Source organism: Panicum virgatum, chromosome 1N (assembly GCF_016808335.1).
Source record: "Panicum virgatum strain AP13 chromosome 1N, P.virgatum_v5, whole genome shotgun sequence".
NCBI lineage: Eukaryota > Viridiplantae > Streptophyta > Magnoliopsida > Poales > Poaceae > Panicum > Panicum virgatum.
Window position 1 is genome coordinate 55,558,132 of NC_053145.1, and position 22,422 is coordinate 55,580,553.

The 22,422-nt window shown below is 45.9% G+C and overlaps 1 protein-coding gene across 1 annotated transcript; it reads left to right on the forward strand.

Annotated features, from left to right (window-relative positions):
• Positions 1 to 3,201: 3,201 nt before the first annotated feature.
• LOC120656791 (RING-H2 finger protein ATL72-like) lies at positions 3,202 to 7,337 on the forward strand. The gene is made up of 3 exons (XM_039934972.1): positions 3,202 to 3,918; positions 5,504 to 5,601; positions 6,608 to 7,337. Exons 1-3 carry the CDS (start codon positions 3,703 to 3,705, stop codon positions 6,948 to 6,950), a joined length of 657 nt encoding a protein of 218 aa, XP_039790906.1. The 5' UTR covers positions 3,202 to 3,702; the 3' UTR covers positions 6,951 to 7,337.
• The last annotated feature ends 15,085 nt before the right edge of the window (positions 7,338 to 22,422 follow it).

The following is a 22,422-nucleotide window of genomic DNA, read 5'->3' on the forward strand; positions in this document are numbered from 1 at the left end:
TATCTGCCACTTGTTTCTCAATCTCATTCTTTAGAGTAGGAGTATATCTAAACGGTCTAACATGGACAGGTTTAGCACTAGGAACCAAGGGAATAACATGATGACAATTTCTTTGAGGTGGCAGAGCAGAAAGAGGAGCAAACAAAAAGTCAAACTCCTCCAACAGGGAAGCAAGAGCAGGATACTGAGCACAGACAGTAATATGAGAACTATCAACTAAGCTGCACAGGTGGACTACAATATCATCAGTAAGTGGCTGGGGATCACCTTGAATAAAAGCTGTGGACCCATTATAAGGAAGAGCAAGCCATTTCTGCTGCCAATGAATTTTCATAGGGCTAAAAGCCTCCAAACAGTCCATGCCCAGAATCATATCAAAATGATGTAATGGAAGGATCCTCAAGTCAGAAGTGAAATGAAACTCACCAATGGACCAGTGAGCCTGGGGCAACCAATTCAGACACTGAAGCACATTGCCATTGTCCACTTGGACAGAAACCCCAGAGAGTAAGGGCTGCACACCCGACAGATGATCAACAACTGACTGGCTAAGGAAGGTAGAAGAACTTCCAGAATCAACCAAAATCACCAGATCATGTCCCTAAATAGTGCCTTGCAGTTTCATAGTACGAGAACCAAGAATGCCTTGAACAGCATCCTGAGAAATAGCCAAGAAGAGATGCTCAGTGCCAGCAGCAGACTCGACAAACTGATCAACATCTTCCAAATTGAAAAGTTCTAGCAGCTCTTCGACCAGATGCAACTGTACAGTGGTAGAAAAAACATGATCTCGACTCCATTTCTCAGCACACTTCAAACACAAACCCTTGGCACGACGAAAAGCACGAAGGGCTGCCAGGCGTTGCTCAGGGGTCTTGCCTTTCGCACAGCTGCTTCTCAGCAGGTAACACTAGAGTTGCACGCTGGTCAGGAACTCTTGGAGGCGTGAGAAGCGGGTGAGGACCCTTGGCATAGGGTTTAGCAGATGCCGAGGTGTCAGGCTTCTTGATGTCACGATAAGAATGCGGGTCCATGACTTGTTCCTGCAACAGAGCAAGAGAGGCGGCAGTATCGAAATCGACAGGGCAATGAATAGCAACAACTGATCTAATATCATGACGAAGCCCATTGACAAAATGCATAGCATAGTAAACATCCTCAGTGACGTGACCATACGCAGTGAGTTGGTCAACTAATTCAGAGAACCGACTGACATACTCTGACACCGAACTAAGTTGTTTGATGTGGAAAAGCTGCCGAATCAGCAATTCCTTCTGATCGCGCCCAAAGCGGTCGAGGAGCTTCTTACTGAATTCAGACCAACAAGCAGACTTAAGCGAAGATTCAACCGATTGGTACCACTGGGCAGCCGAATCGGTGAGAAACATGGCAGCAACAGGGATCCAAGCAGAGGAGTCGACATAGTACATCTCAAAATAAGTTTCACATCGAGACAACCAGAGTTTAGGATTCTCGCCACTAAAGGATGGGAAATTAAGCTTGGGCAATTTTCCCGTGACAGAGCCCGATCCCGAGGAATTGCTCACTCGGGAACCAGAATGCTCAGCGAACGTACAAGCGTGAGGGGGAAGATGGGGAGAGAGGTCATACGCACCCTTGACCGGGGGATGTACGAGGGCGGTGACAACCCCGTAACCATCCTCCCGGTGATTCAAGTCGACGTGGTACCCGCTGGGCCTGGGGTTGGAGATCCGGCAAGTAGTACGCCGGCCGCTGAGAACTCGGGAGCAGCGATGATGCCAGGGTCGACGGAGGCCGTGTTGCGGACATAGCGCTCCCAGTGGCGGGATAGTTTGCGCACCTCCAACTTGAGGTCGTCCACAACGCCGTCGATGCCGGGACGCCAGTCCTCAAGGGCAACCGCCACGGTCTCCACGGCCGCCACCCACGCATCGCGTGCGGATTCGGCCTCCAGGAAGCGCTGTTCCCACTTGGCGTCGCTATCGGAGAAGCGCTGCTCGATGAGGCGATTCTGCTCCGCAAATTGCTTCTGAATTTCATCGAGGATGGACTTGGACTCAGAACTCATGGTGCCCAACTTCCGCTGCAAGCGAGTATCGTGGTGGTGGGTGGGAGATCCAGGATTGGTGTCTCTGATACCAGGTGTTAGCAATGAACTGGATCTAGAACCGAGAGGGAAAGGAGGCGAAGCAAGGTAGGAAGGAGGAAGAAGGAAGTAGCGACGAGGACAGCTTGATTAGGAAGATAGTATTCTTCGGTTACAAGTTGATCCCTCAACTCTCTCATCTCTCAGACTTATACTCAGTACATGGCGACTCGCTGGCCACAGCCAGGCTTGCTAGACGGCCTATTCCGCGCTTGAGAGACGCTTGCTTGGTTCACGAACACGAAGCCCACGACGCGGCCCAGTAGGAGTTTTAGTAGGACTTGGAGCAGCCGCGGCGACAATGGCTGGATCAGCAACAGCGTCGGCAGTGCTGACACTTCATCCCACGAAAGACACACGATGTTCCAAGTGGGCCGTGGGCTGATTGACAAATTACCAAGTGGGCCGTAGCAATTGACAAATCGGCCAGTCTTTCACCCATCATCAATACAGCTAGCTCAATAGCTCATCAGGTGACCGGTGCACCAGCTCCGGTGCTGAACCAGTGAACCATAGACAATATTGTTTTTTTTGAGACTAACCATAGGCACTTTTGGTAAGACCTTACAGTTGTACTAGAAAGAAAAAGGGCCGATTTGCCGCGATCCTACTGACGTGAGCCCTGCCGAGAACATACGGAGTACAGAGTACTCCAGTATATCTTGTCGCGGTAACGGGTGACGCGTCATGATCGAGAAGCAGCAGCTCATTCATGGTACTGGTAGAATCATCCCGGAATCTGTAAACGCGTCGCCATCGTCTTTTCATTCCGGGAAAAGATCTTCGCTCGCCGTCGCCGGGATGAAAAGTCCGTGCACGCAAACGCCGCCTTCCGTCTTCTGTCGCGCTCGCGTGGCGACTGCCAAATCTTGGACGATTCCCCGGCGCGCCCCTCCTGTCCTCGAGCTGCCCACGCCGCTGCGGCGGGGCCCGCGTGTTCCCTCCACGGCTCCACCATTCCTCTCCGGCTCCGGGGCGCGGCGCCCAGCCCTTCCCGTCCATGACAGCTGGACCCCACACAACGTCGGCCCCGCTCGTCATACGGGATTCTCGAGGGAGTTTGGCCCAGAAAGGGGCCAGAGCGGCAGCAGCAGATCCAGCGTCGTCGCGGGCAAGCTGCCGGGTGAGCTGAGCTGAGGCGAGTAGCATCGCCCCACGCAAGGCAGGCACCCCCACCCTCGCAAGTCACGCACAGGAGGCGGCGAGACGAGGGAGGTAGTACTTGTGTTCCTCCCAGGACCTCGGCCACCAACTCCCGGATTCTGCCAAGTCCCGCCGCCCCGCGCGCATCATTCCTTGCCAGCGGCCCACGCAAATCCCAAATCCCAAACCCCGCGCCGATGGCCACCGGTCCCCGCCTGCCCGGACCCAGCCGCCCGCCGCGCCGCTCTTATACGCCGCCCCTGCAGCCGCAGCAGCGGCCCGCTGCTTAATCCGTTGCGTGCTTCTGGCGGATTCGCGTGCGCGCTTCCGGAGGGGGGGCGTTCGGGGGTTGGCTGGCTGGCGGCGGGACTGGGTGTCTGGGTGGGAGTGCGGCTGCGGCGGCGGCGGCGCCGGGGGGGAGGGTGGTGGAGATGCTGGGGTCCGGGCTGAATCTGGTGACCACGGTGATCGGCTTCGGGATGAGCGCCACCTTCATCGTCTTCGTCTGCGCGCGCCTCATCTGCGGCCGCGCCGCGCGGGCGGACGCCGACGCGGCCGCGGCCGCCGCGGCGAGGGCGCTGGCGCAGCCCCCCGCGCCTTTCGACTTCGACGTCGAGTTCCGCAATGTCGCGGATCTCGACCGCACGGTGAGCGCTCATCTGCCAATTCTGCTTCTGCTTGCGCGCATGGCGTTATGTTTGTGAAGCACTGAACCGCACCTTGAGGTGATGAGGTGCGTGTCGATCCCAAGTCACGCTGCCCGAGGCCAGTTCAGGGAAATGCTCCACCGATCAACTCTGTTTTACACGCTACATGCCTACAACAGAGATCAACCTTTCCAGAATTCCAGTCACATTGCTCTCATGTTATAGCAGTCATGTTTGTATGGGCCATAAAGTAAAGTTAGTTCGGGAAATTTTTAGACCCAACTAGTGGCAAAAAGTTAGAGGCCTCCACCCACCCACTAGTGAACAAAGAACTAACACGGCAGTCGGCAGGGACGTAGGAGGAAATAGCCCAACTGCTGGCTCACTAATACTCATATGAGATGACGCTTCTATTTGGTGCTAGGCTATGTTTATTGCTACACATTGACCTCAATTATCTCATATTACACCGGATCTTCTTTTCTCTGCAAACTCTCCGTGAAGTTGCAAGTTCATTGACATCACAAAACATGTCATAGGCATAGGCATCCAATTCTTGCAGAATATTTGAAAACACTCCGCCTTGGCCAAATAATTCAGCCTAAGATTGGTCCGTGTTGATTGAATTGTCCATAGTAATACAAAGTTAGTTACCATTTATACGCATGATGTTCGTATAGTGGTGAAAACATTGCAGCAGACTGTAATGTGGCTGTCATGGGCGACTTGGTAGTTATTCTTATTTGAATCACTGACAGTATTTTCACCCTGAAAATTGAGGTGTCATATACGGGTATTTCACATCTTCTGATTTTCCTGATGGATAATATTACTAAGCATACTATTAATGTTTGTTGTGCCAATCAATAAGTTGGGAGGCATGTGTATCATCTGTCTCAAACTCTCAATTGTGAATGCCATGTATATAAAAGTGTCTTTTCATTATCAATTGTGAAAAGGGCCATATTCGTCAGACCATTACAACTGTGCTAACTTTCCAGTTGTAACTGAAAGTGGAGAAATGCAAAGGATCTGTCTTCTGCAAAGCTAAGCGTGCACATTGCTTTTTGATGTACCTATCTCAAAATATTTCTCGGTATTCTATGTTTTCTTTCATTTCCCATGCATAATGTGTTTTTGCACAGCCAAATTGCATGTTATTTATGCTTCTTTGTTTGCGACCAAAATACTGGTAAAAAAATCTTTATGCAAAGTTATGTATGACTGAGGAATGTACTTTAATTGATGCATATGTCCAGTATACCATTTACCTGAAAGATGGACACAAGTAGATAACTCTTCCAACTTTCAGCTATGAACATTGAAATCACTCTAAGATGCTCCTGATATTACTTGGGAATTTATTGCACACACTTGGATTAGGTTGTTTGTAGTTGGCTTTCTTCTTTGTTTCAAAGCAATGCTTGAGATGACTAAGCAATTGAGTGGTTTACCTTAATAAATGGACAGTCATTGTATGCATTATGTTTCTGCTTCATGATCCTCTGAGTCAGTTTACTTACAGCTGTCCAGAGCAGGCTTTGTCTTTAAAAAAATGACACTGTTCCTTTTGTTTGTTCAATAGATTGAGCGTTCCCGCAGTGGGTTGGATTCTTTTGCTGTTGCTGCGATTCCTACGATGAGTTATAGTTCTGAGGCTTTCCATTCAAAAGATGATGCCCAGTAAGTAAACCATGCATAATCTACTGTTAATTTACTTCCATGGTTGCAAATGTCCCGCCACTCCTTCAGCCAAATTGTTTATTCTCGGAGGAACTACTTGAACAGTTCCCTTTTGTATGATTGTCTATGAAATTTAATGCAAGAAACATGCCGCATACCAGTTATTCCTCACACGATATCAGTGTGTAGATACCAATAGGTAAAATGGTGATAACTTGATCCTCAAAGACTCCAGAATTTTTAGTCCTTTTTGTTTGGTGATTTATAAGTTTTGAAGCATACTGCACTGGTTTGTCAATCTGAACTGAAAGATGCTATAACTGAGTGAAGCACTTTAATAGACAAAATTTTTAGTTTGATACATAAATTACAAAATGTAGAACCATCAACCATTATCTGCATTTTCTATCTTATAAAACTGTCGGAAGGTAATCGGCAGGGCTGGTAACTGAGCCTGACATGACACTCGATACTGACTATGCATGGCATATAACTATATAAGTAACTAACTGCATAGCTGTGGTTAAGAAATAATTATCTTCATTATTTAAATTTACAGGTACTGCCTTTTGCCTTTTTTTGTTGTTGAAGAAACTGCCGTTTGCTTATTTGACAGGATTTTATGTACCTGTCGAGCTAGATATTTATTTATGACTTATGTTCATCAAATAGTTGATTCTAGCATTTTTCATTTTAGGTGTAACTAGCATAGACAGTTCTTCATGGGAGGCAGCTAGTTTCGTGCCCAGCAAATATTGTTTGTAGCGCGTTTTTTTCTTCTGTTTTTTGAATAATGGAATATCTGAAATGAGACATGGCTTATTATATTGATATATTCTGTTTGATAGTTTAGGATGTTAAGGGAGAAGTATTCCTAATAGAATTAAATTTCCACTTGATTATTGTGGATGACTATGGGAATTGGGCAATTGCATAGATACCATTATGTGGTATTTTTACTTCTAACACAAAAGAAAATGACACACTCCTAATTTTTCTTTGGCAGGTGCTCGATATGTTTAGGTGAATACAAAGATAAAGAGATACTTCGTATAATGCCCACATGCCGGCATAACTTCCATCTTGAATGTATAGATGTATGGTTACAGAAACAAACGACTTGCCCAATATGCCGGATCTCGTTGAGGGACCAATCAAGTACAAAATCTACTGCATCTCCTCTCCGTGGCCTCCCTCAACTGTTGGGACACCCGGAGAGCTCTGCCGCCAATAGATCACCTCATTGGATACTTCCAATTCATCGCGATCGTACTGTTGCTAGACAAAACAGGCCAACCTCACAAGAGTCATTAGAGGTGATAATCGAAATCCAGCCACAGAGACATTGAGGGAACTGACATACAGGGTGGAAATCAAGAGAAATTGGTGAAGCTAGAACTGTTGCTGTCGAGCATCAAAAGGTTCTGCCGTTGCAGAACCCATGCTCGGCCTGTTCGTCCTCCGGCACAGTAGGTTGGGTACAGAATGAGAGCGCATTCATTTGTTTGGCCTGGTGCCTAGGCATTCTTTGTACATCTCGAGCTTTAGATTAGCGACTTGTCTTTGGCCACGGCTGTGCGTGGCTATTTTAATCTTCTCATTTTTTTTGATGTGTTGCTGTTATACGTTGTAAAGAAATGATATACTGATCAGATTTGGAGCTGCGAAAATATTTGCAGCGGCTCCTCCCGTCAATAAATTGCCATGCTCAAGGGAGCATTGGTCCTTGAACCTGACTTTTCTCTTACAGATAAAGATAAATTCCTTGATGATATGCAGCTTCTCTTTCACTATCAGTGCGAGATTGACTCTTTTGGTATAGCTTCAGCTTCTTCTAAAGTGGCTCTTAAAGTAACTTCTCTGTAGTTTCTCTGATGAAGCTGAAGTTGTTTTCAAAATCGTTTGGCAAAACTTTGGCCTCCGGAAGAAGCTGTATCGTTTGGCAAAACGTTGGCCTCCGGAAGAAGCTGTGTGAAACTATGATTTCCATTCCATCTCCTCCTCAGTGTAAGCTGGAAACAGCTTCATCACATGCTTTTTGGATGAAACTGCTAGCAAAATGCCTGTTTAGCACAACTTCATATAAAACTGCTTACAAAGCGGTGCCAAAGAGGACCTTAAAACTCCCCCCTGTGATGTTCCCTCCTTTAGTCCTTTTTCCAGGCTGTGAGTCCTGTACCAGCAGCGGTGACGTTTCATCAGCGACCCGGACACGCTGGGTTGCTCACTCGTTCCCTCCTGTTTTCGTACTGTGAGCGGCTGTGAGGACACATCACCTTCCACGAACGGTTGTTGCGACACCTCATTGTCGCACGGACACAGCCCCGGCTCAGCCTGGCAGCGATTCACCGCTCACCGTGTTAACAAAGGCGGGTCACTGTGAAAAAACTGTAAAGCAGCGGAGCAGCGGCGGCGGCGCTGCGCAGTGGATGCGCGCGTCCGTCAGATCAGTTGGCGTCCCGCGGCAGCCTGCAGCCTGCCGCGCGCCTCGGCCGCTCGGCGGAGCGAGCAGCTGGAGGCCGTGCTGCCCCCGTGTGCGTGCGCGGGTGGTGGCGTCAGGCGTGGAGCTATCGGCGCATCACCTCGCACACAGGCCGCGCGGTTCGCGATCCCGTGTGCGCCCCCCTCCAGCCTTCCACGCGGCTTGCTGCGTGGGACGAATCCGCCGGACGTGACGTCGCCGGAAAAGGGAGATTCCGGCTGACTTGGCGACTTGAACCTCCGGTGTGCTGGCTGGAGGCCATCGCGCCCGCGCCGGCGTGTGCACTGCACCCCGCCGGTTTTCTTGACGGTCGGGTCGAGCTCACCTCATCCGACATGGGGCCGAGGTATTAGGGGCTTGGGAACGGGACTTGGTTACGCACGGCTGACGGGCTGACGGCTGTTTCCTCCGCGGCGGCGACGGCGACGGCGACCTGATCACACAGATTCGACAGGCGACGCGCGACGGATCCGACGACTTTCCGGCCAACTCACGCCCAGGCCGCAGCTACCGGGCCGGCTGGCCCATCCAGGCCGCCGGGGGCCCAGTGCGCACCACGCTCGAATTTTAAACTTCGCCTTTTGCGTTGCGCTGCGTCGTCGTCGTGTACACACAATGCCGGCATCCCATGGATGACGACGACGAGAATATGGAGCGGATAAGGAAAAGGCACGGTTTGCTGTTTTGCGCGAGCCCGCGGCCGGAGGAGACGTGGACGCTCCGTGGCTGCTCGCTTTTCTGAATTCCCCGAGATCGCCACCTATTAAAATCCGCGCGCACAGTGCCCCCCTGTTCCGTCACAGCACCGGTGAGACTTGACCGGATCCGTTGCTACGGATCGAGCCGAATCATTGCATGATGGCTGGCCGCCCCCTTGCATCTGCCTACAGGAGTATTGCATGTTACCGGGTATAGCAAGGCGTGTGCTGGTCTGGGTTGGTTTTGCTTAGCTTTGTACTCTATCTAGTACTTATCTGCCATCACCATCTGCACAATCGCACCCCTCCAACATGAAAAGGGGGGCTACATGTCGTGGCATAGCCGTCCTAAGTCCTATCTACTAGATGCGATCTTGTTCTTGCGGTAGAGAATCTCCTCCCAACCGGGATGGATGGATGTACTTAGAACATGTACAATAATAGAATTTATAGTCGAGCTAGTCATTACTTTTGCTAAAGTGGAGTAAAAATGGAAAGAGAGAGAGGATAGTTTAGACCTCATCGAATGGGCCACAACTTCACTAGCAAAACTATTATTTTAGTTGATGAACAGTGGGGGAAAGCAGGTAGTGTTTAGTTTCCAAATTTTTTTTGGACAGTACCCTTCACATCGAGTTTTCGAACACATGCATGGAGCATTAAATATAGTTAAAAAAATAACTAATTACATAGTCTAACTGATTCATACGAGATGAATCTAATGATGTTAATTAATCTATAATTGGACATTAATTGTCAAGTAATAACGAAACGTGCTACAGTATCTAAACTCAAACTTTTTCACCAACTAAACACCCCCGCAGTATCTAACGCTTCCCTCACCTATATCTCGCACACCTTCATGTGCTCTTCCCCTCACGTGCACATTTTTTGAGTATCTACTGGGCACGGATACTGGCGAACTGTAAGGAATATGGCCCATTAGGCCATTGTTTGTGATTTTTGTGATTGTGTGACAACATAAGCAATGGGGCTAACAAGTTTGTGAGATCATATTTGTAGGACTTTTAGTTTCCATGGATAAAATCCAATGTGTCCAATTCACCGCAGAGATGTGTCCAATCCACCGCTGAGACACTCAACCGTAGTGACAAATTGGACAATAGCTTGAGAAACAGTTGCACCGGTTTCACCGGTGATCAAGTACCGGTCTAACCGGAGGTCTCCGGATAAACCGACGCACAGGCACCAGTGCATTGGACAGAGCGCATGAACGTGAAGTCAAGAAATCTCAGTAGCACCGGTTGAACCCACGATCAAGAATTGAAGAGTCGGTGCATTCACCGTACTATTGACCAGAGAGCATGTCAAGCGGCCAAGAAGTAGGTCTTCAGCACCGGTTGAACCGATGGGGCATCAGAGCAAGGCACCGGTGCAACACCACGTCAGCTGTCAGAAGGCCAATGGCTAGTTGCAAGCCGTGTGTGACCGGTTACACCGGTGCCCACCCACCAGTTTAACCGGTGCCATCGCAGAAAAGTGGGTAACGGCTTGTAACGGCTCTCTCGACTTGGTGGGCTATATATATGCCATCCCCCGGCCATATCAAGGTTGCTGGAGTTCAGAGGCATCACACCCACATCCAGGAATACCTCCAAGCCATCCAAGAGCTTAGTTATCATATCTTTATAGTCCTTAGCATATCCTTGAGAGTGTTAGTGCTAGGTTAGCTCTTTAGTGAGTGAGATAGCAAGGTGTTGTGCCTTGTGAGCTGGTTCTAAAGTGAACCACAAGAAGATCTCGGTGTGCCGGCCCCTTGGAGCCTTGTTGGCTCGTCGGCAACATCAACGACCCTCCGACTTGGTGTGGAGCAGCGTCGACAACTTTGTGCGGGGGATGTGGAGACCCCCACCCTTCTTGGTGAAGCTCTTTAGTAGAAAGCGGGATCAAGGTGACCGTGATTGTGTTCATGGAAGAGACTTGATTGCCGTGAAGCAATACTCTTTGTGAGTGCTTCGACAATGTAGATGTAGGTGTACTTTTGTGGCTAACCGAACCATGGGATAAATTCCCGTGTCAAAGAGTTTACTTTCTCTCATCCCTCCTTTAAGTTTCCGCATTTCATACTAGCAATCTTTGTGTGCTTTTACTTTCATGGAGTAGTATCTTGATAGGAATGACTATAGGTTCCTAAACTCTTTTTGGAATGAGAGTTTCACACTAGAAGAACCCTAGTTGCATATTTAGATAGCACGTTTTAGTTTAAATTCTGTGCAAACTAGTTGGAGCCATAGGTTGAGACTTTAAGTTGCCTAATTCACCTCCTCCCCTTTTTAGACTAGAGCACACGATAACACCATTTGATAAGATCTTAGAGCAAGTTTAATAATAAAATTAAATCCTTGTAGCCAAGTTGTAAAGAGCTATGGTATACAAAAGCAGTCTCTTATTTGTTTATAAGAAACTTTTTATTCCATGCTCTGTCTTCTCTTTTCTAGTCTTTCTCACATTCACTTAATGTATGGCCCACTAGCTACATATGCTTTCGTGTCTAGCTTGGTGCTTGCATGAGAGCCAAGCTCTTCGATCCTCTTTCTCCTCTACTCTCTCTCTCCTCCACATCAACATTTGTTTGGTTATAAGCTAATTACTGCACTTGATATTTATGCAAGCAACATGTTGAGCATGAGCTCTTATATATGTAGAGATGGATCTGAAAGGATCTTGATCACGCGATGTCGTAGCCTAGAGGGGGGGGGGGGTGAATAGGCGTTTCTTCAAAAATTGGCGCTTAATCCCTGCTGGGACTGCCTGGACCGGTCAGACCGGTCTACCAGACCGGTCAAACCGGTCTATGCAGGCAGACAGCCCAGACAGCAGGAACAAGTCCCCTCTCGAGCTTGAACCTATAAGAAACTTGGGATATGTGTCTTGCAGAGTATTTCTAACAAAACAAACAAGTCCCTACACACAAGTAGAGCACACCCAAGTAGATCGAGCGGAAGCACAATTCAAACTCAAAACTATAAATGCAAGGTAAGTAAATCAAACCGAAATAGAGATGATGCAATGAAGACACGGTGATTTGTTTGACCGAAGTTCGGATTCACCCCGTGCACCCACATGTGAATCCTACTCTCCGTTGAGGAAGCTCGTAGTGACCCCAAGGTCAAGCTATCTCCTCTTCTCCACTATATGACCATGCGCCCTCTTGGCACACAATCGAAGCCGCAACAAACTTGCCGCTGCTCACCAAAACCTTGGGAGCTAGCCGGCGACGCCTAACCGTCTAGGAGCCGATGATCCAAGAGTAACAAATGCTTCAATCGAGTTGGCCGACGCAACCTCAAGTGCTCAAAGCTTGGGATGTTTCTCTCTTGCTCAAATGACTCTCAAGGAATGGATTCACTCAACCCAACTCAAAGATTCACCTTGAATCAAGCAACTCTCACAAAGAGAGGATGGGGAGGACTCTCCAAGTGCTCACAAGGCTCTCAAAATGTTCTGAAATGTTCTAGCATCAGCACCCACGAATGGGTGAAGTCATGGGGTATAAATACCCCTTCTCACAAAACTAGCTGTTGCCCTGTCAGTGTTAGACCGGTCAGACCGGTCCCCCAGACTGGTCAGACCGGTCGGTTTTGAAAACTAGCCGTTGGAGGCTCACCCTGCTCAGACCGGTCCCTCTCTGTTTTCTGCAGTTAGCTCTCACTCCTTAGGCTAAACTCTCTAGGGACTGGTTTGAGCACTTTTGGTATTGTCTAACCTACTGATGTTGCATCCCTCTTAATAGTACAGCATACCTATACTCAAGTGCATATAAGAAATATACAATTTCCACAATTACTTGAGCTTCTTCATAATATGATCATGCCGACTTTTCTTCGATCAATACCGTGAGGGCATCAACATCTTCTTTCTTTTGAGCATACCAGCTTTGAGCTAGTGACTTTGAATCTTTGAATTGCATAGGAATGAAATCCACCTTGATTCACAAGTCACCTTCTTTTCTTGAATAATGACACTCTTCAACATAGAGCTCTCCATGACTCTAGGATCTCCGGCCTTTGACCCGTATCGGTTTCTTTGCTCCCCCCAAGCCGTCGCTTGCGTAGCCCATTGAAACACGCCTCTCGGTCCTCTACCTTCATCCTAGCCGTCCATCTTGAACTCATATTGATTTGTGTCATGCATGAAATCTTCATTGTCAATTCGAATTCTCAATTCAATCTTATATGCAAGCTTTCCAATTTGAGACATCATATATGCATCAACTCATGTCTCATTCTCTTTTTCCTTGCTTGCTTGCTTCTTAAGTTAACATCCATTTATCACATGTGACAAGATCTTCTATATTTGAGACTATGCATAAGCATATCACGTCTCATTCACAAAATCTTTACTTGTCATTTTGAATCCCATCATAGATCGAAACAAGCCTTCGCAAATATTAGAGCATTTATATCAATCATGAATACTTTGTTCTATTTTTCTTTTCTTGTTTTGCTTATCACATACACATTATATCAATGGGATAATCACGCTTGCTTGCAATTCTTGAGCTATCTCTTTTAATACACATTTCATAATTAAATATCTGTTCATAATCTTATGCAAACAAGTTAGTCCTTTAATCGTGTTGTCAATCAATGCTCCAAAAACCACTAGGGCCTAGATGCTCTTTCAATCTCCCCTTTTTTGGTGATTGATGACAACCCGATTAAAGCTTACAAAAAGATATTCAATAAAGCTTTTGAATTCTCAGATTTAGTTAGAGCTCCCCCTCAATATGTGTATATGAATCGAATTCAACACAAGTTGGCCTCACATGCCAAATTACACATATTGAGCACAAATGAGACTCCCCCTAAATCTTAGCATCCGTGGGGTGAAAAATTGTATGTGCGCCTACACAAAAATTCTACACGTGATGCAAATGACAGGATAACTTAGTTCATCATAATGAAAAGAAAGTGGCTCTGTCTGGTGCCGACCAGTCAGACCGGTCTCACAGACCGGTCAGACCGGTCTGCCCCAGACAGCCAGCCAAAAAACATTATATCAAACAATTTGCATCACACTATCACAATATCACTTAGATAGAATGATTAAGTCTATTACACTCATTAACACATAATACAAATGTCCTAAGTCCACAGACTAGATAAAGTACGAGATTATTACAAATTTCAGAGCTCCAAAGCACAGATCGGTCAGACCGGTCCATTAGACCGGTCAGACCGGTCTGTCTAAGACAGAAAGCAAAAGCTCTGAATTTTCTCTCTTCTTCTCCTTCTTCAAGCTTTAGTCCTTGTTCAGGGTTTAGGGCTCCTTCTTCTGCTTCAGGCTTCTCTTCCTAAGCTTTAATCTTGTTCTTCTCCCCCTTTGTCATCCATCACCATAAAAGGGACTGGGAGAAGAAACCAGGCTGCTCATCACTGTCCATTTCCTCTGTTTCCACCTAAAGAGGAATGATCATCCCAGTGGTGGCCAAACACAGCATCGGATAAGCGATTAGCAAGCTGATCTGCCACAGAAGGTCGAGATGACATATGAGAAAGTCCTCCTCTTCCAGAGAAATACTCTGGGTATGTGCCAAACACTCCTTCTCCAGGAGGTGGTGGAGGTGCATGAGAAGGACCACTGACATCCGGGTAGAAGATATGACCATACTGCTCAAAGTATCCGGAGTCCATATATCCTTGAACTCGGTCCTCAACTGATGGTATTACAGCCTCAAGAGGTGAAGGAGAAATGGGTGAGCTAGGCGGCTGTAGATTCATTGCATTATGCATCATCTTAACTGAATCTCTTTCTTTCTTGCTAGCTCTCCACTGCCTCTGCTGCTCAACTTCTATATCTCTTTGGCTCTTACACATCCCCACAAACAAATTAATTAGCCTTTTAATGGGAGAGGTGGACTTCTCACACCGAGAGGACGAGGGACCCTGCGCTGCCTGCCCAGACCGGTTAGACCGGTCGGGCGGCGCCCGAACCCTAGGATTTGATTCTGAGCAATGCGAGCCACGAAACTTCTTGATCTCTTAGGGAAAGGTTCCCAGGCCTAGCAGAACTTACTGGACCAAAGGAATTGAAAAGATATGCGCTAAGCTAAGAGATCGGGCAAGGGAAACAAGTGATACCTTGGAAGAGAGATGAACTCGTGAGGAACTTCAAAAACAACTTCACCACTGATTGATTTCCCCTTCTAGCCCCAATGCAAGTGATGGAGCCAAGAATCCGTGGGCTAGAACTTCAAATCTCCAATGGAGTGAAGATGGAGATGGGAATGTGGAGAGGGGCAGCACACGGGTGAAAGAGAGGAGAGGTCGGTGGCAAAACGGTGAAATGAGAGAAGATTTTGACTATTTTACACCGCAGAGATGGTAAATGGCAGTTACCGAGTTGGACCGGTCAGACTGGTCTGACATACCGGTCAGACCGGTCGCACCTGATGTGCCAGAAACTTTGCTGTCCAGACTATCCGGGCTAATTTCCGGAGTATCCGGGTATATCCCAGAGTATCCGGGAAAATATCCAGAGAATCCGGGACATTGATCACAAAGAAGTTTTAGTATGAAAATTCCTTGACCAAATGGTTAAGCACTTCCAAAAATTCATATTTTCTGACCTTATGTGCTAACCTTGAATTGGATAGGTGGATGACTAAGTAAGGAGTATTTTGATGAGCGCATTTTTCCGAATCAAGAGCTCCTTGTCACTTCCAAGGAAGAGATGATTTTCCAATATAACCGCTCCTTGGATGAGAGAAGTGATATAGATAGGAATCTATGGACTTGAGAAAACTCACTACTTATGACTAGCCATCAAACAATCAATGAGAACTATAGTCACAAGTAGATTGATACGGTCACAAAGACCAAGATTCAAATATTTTCAAATTTGACACACAACCTATCATGCTAGTTGAGTTTTCGAAAAACATCTATCCTATAACACTCATAGCATGCTACAAGTCAAGCTATCGCCACACTAGAGAACTTAGCACAAACCTTACTCAATTTTACACAAGATTGACACTTAGTCACAATTAGGAAGGTTTTAGCTAAATATCTAGGTGACAAGATTTCTTGAGCTTGATGCATACAAATGCACACACTAGCATTAAAATGTGGCCTAGATGCTCAAAGGTAAAGCATAATGAGTAGAAAACATACCTTTGCCTCTTAGCCACTTAAACTTGTGCTTAAACTATTAGAAACAATCACTAGTTCTCATAGATGAGAAATAGTGTGCAATGTAGCACAAGTACTTCATGATTATGCTTTGTCAATCAATATTTGATCCGTTGGATGGGTATACTTATATTAATTCTCATTAGATCCATAAGGAGAATGATCAACACTATAAGCGACTACACATTCACTCGAGGAAAATGTTAGTCCCAAAGACACAAATTGTAAAGTGATCTCCACCTAAATAAGTTCATAAGAGTTTTGAATTTCTTTTATATGCACTTTATCCATATTAAGAGACTAGGAGAGACTACTTTAACAAGTTGGTCATAAAGCACATAAAAAGATATTTAATTGAAATTGTGCTAGATTCTCTTACTGCCTGAAGTACATGACCCCAAGAGATGCTTATAAAGCATATGCACTGAGAAGGACCTTTTTTCACATAGCTTCTTTCTCGTTTCTTCAGTTTGCTGCAGTTTTTCTGGTCCAGACCGGTCAGACCAGTCTGATGGGCCGGTCAGACCGGTCACACCAGTCAAACTGTAGTAACCTTCAATTTGTTCATGTCTTGCTTCAATGAATGTCTACTAGATATATTTGCTTACCTGCACTAAAACAAGACATTGCTCTACACAAGAGCCATTAAACGCATCTCACAGCAAATGGGGAGTAACTCAAAGAAAAATGCTTTAGTCACTTATTTAGAATGTCTCAAACTCAACACAAGTGACACACTAGTACTCACCAAGAGTTAAGTGACTAATGTAATTTGAAATTAAAAATGAGTTACCGAGATAGCATTGGATGAAGATATGCAAGATTATTCCTTGAACTTGGTCAATGACATGAATATGCAATAAACTTCAAAGAACCAAGCTCTCCAATGCATCTCCATGTACCTGCAACCTCTTAAGCTTTCTTTGGTGCCCAATACTCGTTGGGCCCTGCAACGTTAGCCACAATAGACTTGGGAACCCAAATTGCCCTTATGCTAGCGTTAGGTGACTTGATCACCTTAGTAGCATAAGTACTCATCTTGTCCTTACCAAGCTTAGCAAAGTCATATTGAACAGTTTTTGAGTTAGGCAAATTACCATTTGGGCAATCCTTGCTAATATGACCTTTTACTCGACAAGTGTAGCAAATTCGGTGCTTAATCTTGACGAAGGTGCTCTTGACTTGATACTTGTGCTTCTGAGCATCACAAATCTTCTTTAGTAGAAGAGCGGACTTTGTGGGATTCTTGACGGGTCCTGCAGCAGCTCTGTTCTGGACCGGTCTGACCGGTCGGGAGTGACCGGTCTTACCGGTCTGGTCAGACCTGAACTGCTGAGGACAGCAGTTGTTCATATGCCCCTTTTTCCTGCATCCAAAGCATACTCTATTTCCCGGAAGCTTTCTTTGACTTCTTGAAAGTCGCTCTTCCTCATCGGACTTGATTTGACAATTTCTTGCATAATGCCCTTTCTCTAGGCATCTATAGCACTTGACGTGTCCTAGAGACTTCTTTCTCGAAATCTTGTGCTTGATACTCTTTTGATCTTGTTGAAGAGTTGATCTAGTGATGTTTGAACCCTTCTCAAGCTTTTTCACCACAGAGTCGCGGTTATCTTGAGAAGGTCTCACTTTCTCCTTGCCCTTCAACTTAATCACTTGTTCTTTGAGTCTTTTTACTTCATGCATAAGTTCTTCATTTTCTTGTGCAATTAAGTCATCACAAGATTCTACAAATACTTGCTCAATACTAGATTGGCTTGCTTGAGAACAACATGATTTAGTGCAAGTCAAGTCAAATTGAACTTGTGAGCATGTGCAAGTGTGGGATAGAGGTTCATAGGATTTTACCGTTGTAGCCATAACCGCATGAGCCACTTCAAGTGAGACATGTGAGTTTACAAGCATCTCATAGGATTTTTCAAGCTCCGTATGAGTTCCTTGCAAAGCCACATGCTCACTAGTGAGCTTCTCCAACCTTGCCTTGAGCACTTGATTTTCCTTTTCTAAAGAGTCAATCCGACACAAGGAGTCAGTAGATAAATTCTCTATTTTCTTACCAAGGAGGCATAGATGATCTTGAGCTTGTCAAGCTCTTCTTTGAATTTCATTGCTTGCTCAACTCATTGGTTATCTCATTTCTCGAGTTCGGCTGTAGAGCACTTGTGATCAATATCACTCGAAGATGTTGACTCATATGAAGCTCTTGCTTGCCTTGATTGCTGTCGGGAGCACTTTTTGCTCTCTTTGCGCTGTCCCCTGGTCAGACCGGTCTGACCGGTTCCAACAGGGAACCAGCAGACTTTGCTCTTTTTCTTTCTTGATCATCGGAAGAAGCTACAAGAGGATGAGTATGATTCTCTGAAGTAATATACTCCTCTAGTAACCCTTCATCTTCTTCTTGATCTTCGTCGTCACTATCTTCTTCGCATATTGCCTCTAGAAGTTTCCAAAGACTATATGCATCAAGACGTATCTTTGCAAATTTCTTCTCCTCTTGTATAGAATCTGCAAAATCTTTTTCCATGCTTTCAAACAAGAGGTCAATTACACGACGATTACACAACAAGCATTCCTTTTCTTCATTTGACAAATTTTTAAATCCTTTAGGTAGAATGCTAGTCTTTATGGCTTGCTCAAAAGAAGGACCCATGTTCCTTAGCATATTACGAATATGAGCTGACCAAGAAATGTAGTTTGAGCCATTTATACCAAGGGGCTCAAACGGTACCTCGCAAAATGTCGACATGGTGATTCTCCAAGCGGTGAGGCTTCAATCCGAAGACCAATGCTCTGATACCAATTGAAAGGATCTTGATCACGCGATGTCGTAGCCTAGAGGGGGGGGGTGAATAGGCGTTTCTTCAAAAATTGGCGCTTAATCCCTGCTGGGACTGCCTGGACCGGTCAGACCGGTCTACCAGACCGGTCAAACCGGTCTATGCAGGCAGACAGCCCAGACAGCAGGAACAAGTCCCCTCTCGAGCTTGAACCTATAAGAAACTTGGGATATGTGTCTTGCAGAGTATTTCTAACAAAACAAACAAGTCCCTACACACAAGTAGAGCACACCCAAGTAGATCGAGCGGAAGCACAATTCAAACTCAAAACTATAAATGCAAGGTAAGTAAATCAAACCGAAATAGAGATGATGCAATGAAGACACGGTGATTTGTTTGACCGAAGTTCGGATTCACCCCGTGCACCCACATGTGAATCCTACTCTCCGTTGAGGAAGCTCGTAGTGACCCCAAGGTCAAGCTATCTCCTCTTCTCCATTATATGACCATGCGCCCTCTTGGCACACAATCGAAGCCGCAACAAACTTGCCGCTGCTCACCACAACCTTGGGAGCTAGCCGGCGACGCCTAACCGTCTAGGAGCCGATGCTCCAAGAGTAACAAATGCTTCAATCGAGTTGGCCGACGCAACCTCAAGTGCTCAAAGCTTGGGATGTTTCTCTCTTTCTCAAATGACTCTCAAGGAATGGATTCACTCAACCCAACTCAAAGATTCACCTTGAATCAAGCAACTCTCACAAAGAGAGGTTGGGGAGGACTCTCCAAGTGCTCACAAGGCTCTCAAAATGTTCTGAAATGTTCTAGCATCAGCACCCACGAATGGGTGAAGTCATGGGGGTATAAATACCCCTTCTCACAAAACTAGCTGTTGCCCTGTCAGTGTTAGACCGGTCAGACCGGTCCCCCAGACTGGTCAGACCGGTCGGTTTTGAAAACTAGCCGTTGGAGGCTCACCCTGCTCAGACCGGTCCCTCTCTGTTTTCTGCAGTTAGCTCTCACTCCTTAGGCTAAACTCTCTAGGGACTGGTTTGAGTACTTTTGGTATTGTCTAACCTACTGATGTTGCATGCCTCTTAATAGTACGGCATACCTATACTCAAGTGCATAAAAGAAATATACAATTTCCACAATTACTTGAGCTTCTTCATAATATGATCATGCCGACTTTTCTTCGATCAATACCGTGAGGGCATCAACATCTTCTTTCTTTTGAGCATACCCGCTTTGAGCTAGTGACTTTGAATCTTTGAATTGCATAGGAATGAAATCCACCTTGATTCACAAGTCACATTCTTTTCTTGAATAATGACACTCTTCAACATAGAGCTCTCCATGACTCTAGGATCTCCGGCCTTTGACCCGTATCGGTTTCTTTGCTCCCTCCAAGCCGTCGCTTGCGTAGCCTCTTGAAACACGCCTCTCGGTCCTCTACCTTTATCCTAGCCAACCATCTTGAACTCATATTGATTTGTGTCATGCATGAAATCTTCATTGTCAATTCGAATTCTCAATTCAATCTTATATGCAAACTTTCCAATTTGAGACATCATATATGCATCAACTCATGTCTCATTCTCTTTTGCCTTGCTTGCTTGCTTCTTAAGTTAACATCCATTTATCACATGTGACAAGATCTTCTATATTTGAGACTATGCATAAGCATATCACGTCTCATTCACAAAATCTTTACTTGTCACTTTGAATCCCATCATAGATCGAAACAAGCCTTCGCAAATATTAGAGCATTTATATCAATCATGAATACTTTGCTCTATTTTTCTTTTCTTGTTTTGCTTGTCACATACACATTATATCAATGAGATAATCACGCTTGCTTGCAATTCTTGAGCTATCTCTTTTAATACACATTTCATAATTAAATACCTGTTCATAATCTCATGCAAACAAGTTAGTATTTTAATCGTGTTGTCAATCAATGCTCCAAAACCCACTAGGGTCTAGATGCTGTTTCAAGATCCAAGTAGGAGTAGATGCGAGGGTAAATAAAAAAGAGAATGTAAAATATGAATCAAATAACATCTTGTAGATAAAAAAGACTATTATTGTACAACTTTACTCTTGTATCTTGGCTTATTGCGAAGCACTTGGCTATATTATTATCCATGCGCTTAGGCCATTCTCAGTGGGGTTTTCATGAGGAGTTTTATGGACATTAAATGTCATGCCATATCAGCAAATTTAATCACATGGCAATATCATCATGATGAGAGAGAAGTGGGAGTCTCATGGGATGTAAGGCGAGTTTCATCACCATAAAACTAATCTAACACAATTATCTAGTTATTGTCCTAATAATTGTGTGATGAAACTGTGCACTGAGATTGGCCTTAGTCAAATTACCAAAGATCGAAATTTGTGCACCGGAAGAGTGTCATGGTGATGATACTCCTCGGCCAGTCTTAGTTGGAGTTTCATGGACACAGTTGCCTAGACTGAGAACTAGGTAACTGTGCTAGATAAGTTTCATGACGATGAAACTCTCCTTACATCCCATGAAACTCTATCTTTTTCTCTCCTTGTCATGTCAGCAAAATTGATGATATTTAATGGTACTCCCTCCATATTGAAATACTTGACGTTTTGGACAAGGGCACGGTCTCCAAAACACAACTTTGACTAATTATTTATATTAAAATATTTATCAAAGAGTGATATATGTATATTTTTATGAAAGTATTTTTCAAGATGAATCTATTCATATAATTTTTATATTTTCAAACTCAACAACTTGAGATTTATTCATCATTTATATTCCCGAGGTTTGACTCAAACCTTGTCCAAAACGTCAAGTATTTTAATATGGAGGGAGTATGAAACTCTTCATTAGACTTCCATTGAGACTTGCCTAATTCGATGAAACTCCTCCTCCCCCTCCTCGTAAATGACTCCCGATGAATTAACTGATATGGTACGATACTTAATGCGCGTAATACTCCTAAACTCACATTAAGATTGACGTTAAGATGTCTGCCCGGGACATGAGCAGTAGCTTTCGGATGGCAATCCAGGGCACAATCGGCGCTTTTAATTCCCTGCCTCCGCTGACGCGCTGATGAGTCCCCGAACGACAGCTCGGGCGCACCTCGCGCCGGATTGCCGGCGTGGTCAAAGCCAAGGCGTCCAGACATGCTCCGCCAGTGCAACGCCGCTGGTACGCACGCTACGTTAGCGTGGATTCCGCGGCGGATCGGCGCGGAGATTTGTTGCGAGAACGAAAAAAAGAAAGAGAGCCGGGGATCGGAGCGCTGGATCGGTCTCGCGTGACACCCGGCCGACAAAAAAAGGTCGCCGGGGGAGCCATGGGGCCGTGACAAGCCGCACCGGCCCGCGCCGCGCGCCTGGCGACCACTTGCGTGCCGGCGGCGAGTGGCGCGCGATTGGAGCGATCGAGCGAACCCGTGCTACGTTTTCTTCGTACCAAAGGAAAACTGATCCGATTCCCACCTCGCGTCGCGCACGCGTCCACGGCTGCGATCGGATCCCCGTGTGTATGCGCATGCATGGGTCCCGATCATCGGACTGCTACCGGAGGATACGTCGTACAGTGCGTGTGGTCGAGTTGGGGTATGTGGGAACCGAACGCGCGGCGCAGGAGTATTGGCTCTCGCCCATCCTGAAAAGCTCCTGCAGGTCGGCGCAGCATGTACTCGTGAGCAGAAGGTCCA

What these genes read in the sequence shown, in the direction of transcription:
- LOC120656791 (XM_039934972.1), top strand. Translation starts at nt 3,703, where the DNA reads ATGCTGGGGTCCGGGCTGAATCTGGTGACCACGGTGATCGGCTTCGGG. An exon ending in TCGCGGATCTCGACCGCACG is followed by an intron (nt 3,919 to 5,503) that starts GTGAGCGCTCAT and finishes TTTGTTCAATAG; the next exon opens with ATTGAGCGTTCCCGCAGTGG. An exon ending in CATTCAAAAGATGATGCCCA is followed by an intron (nt 5,602 to 6,607) that starts GTAAGTAAACCA and finishes TTTCTTTGGCAG; the next exon opens with GTGCTCGATATGTTTAGGTG.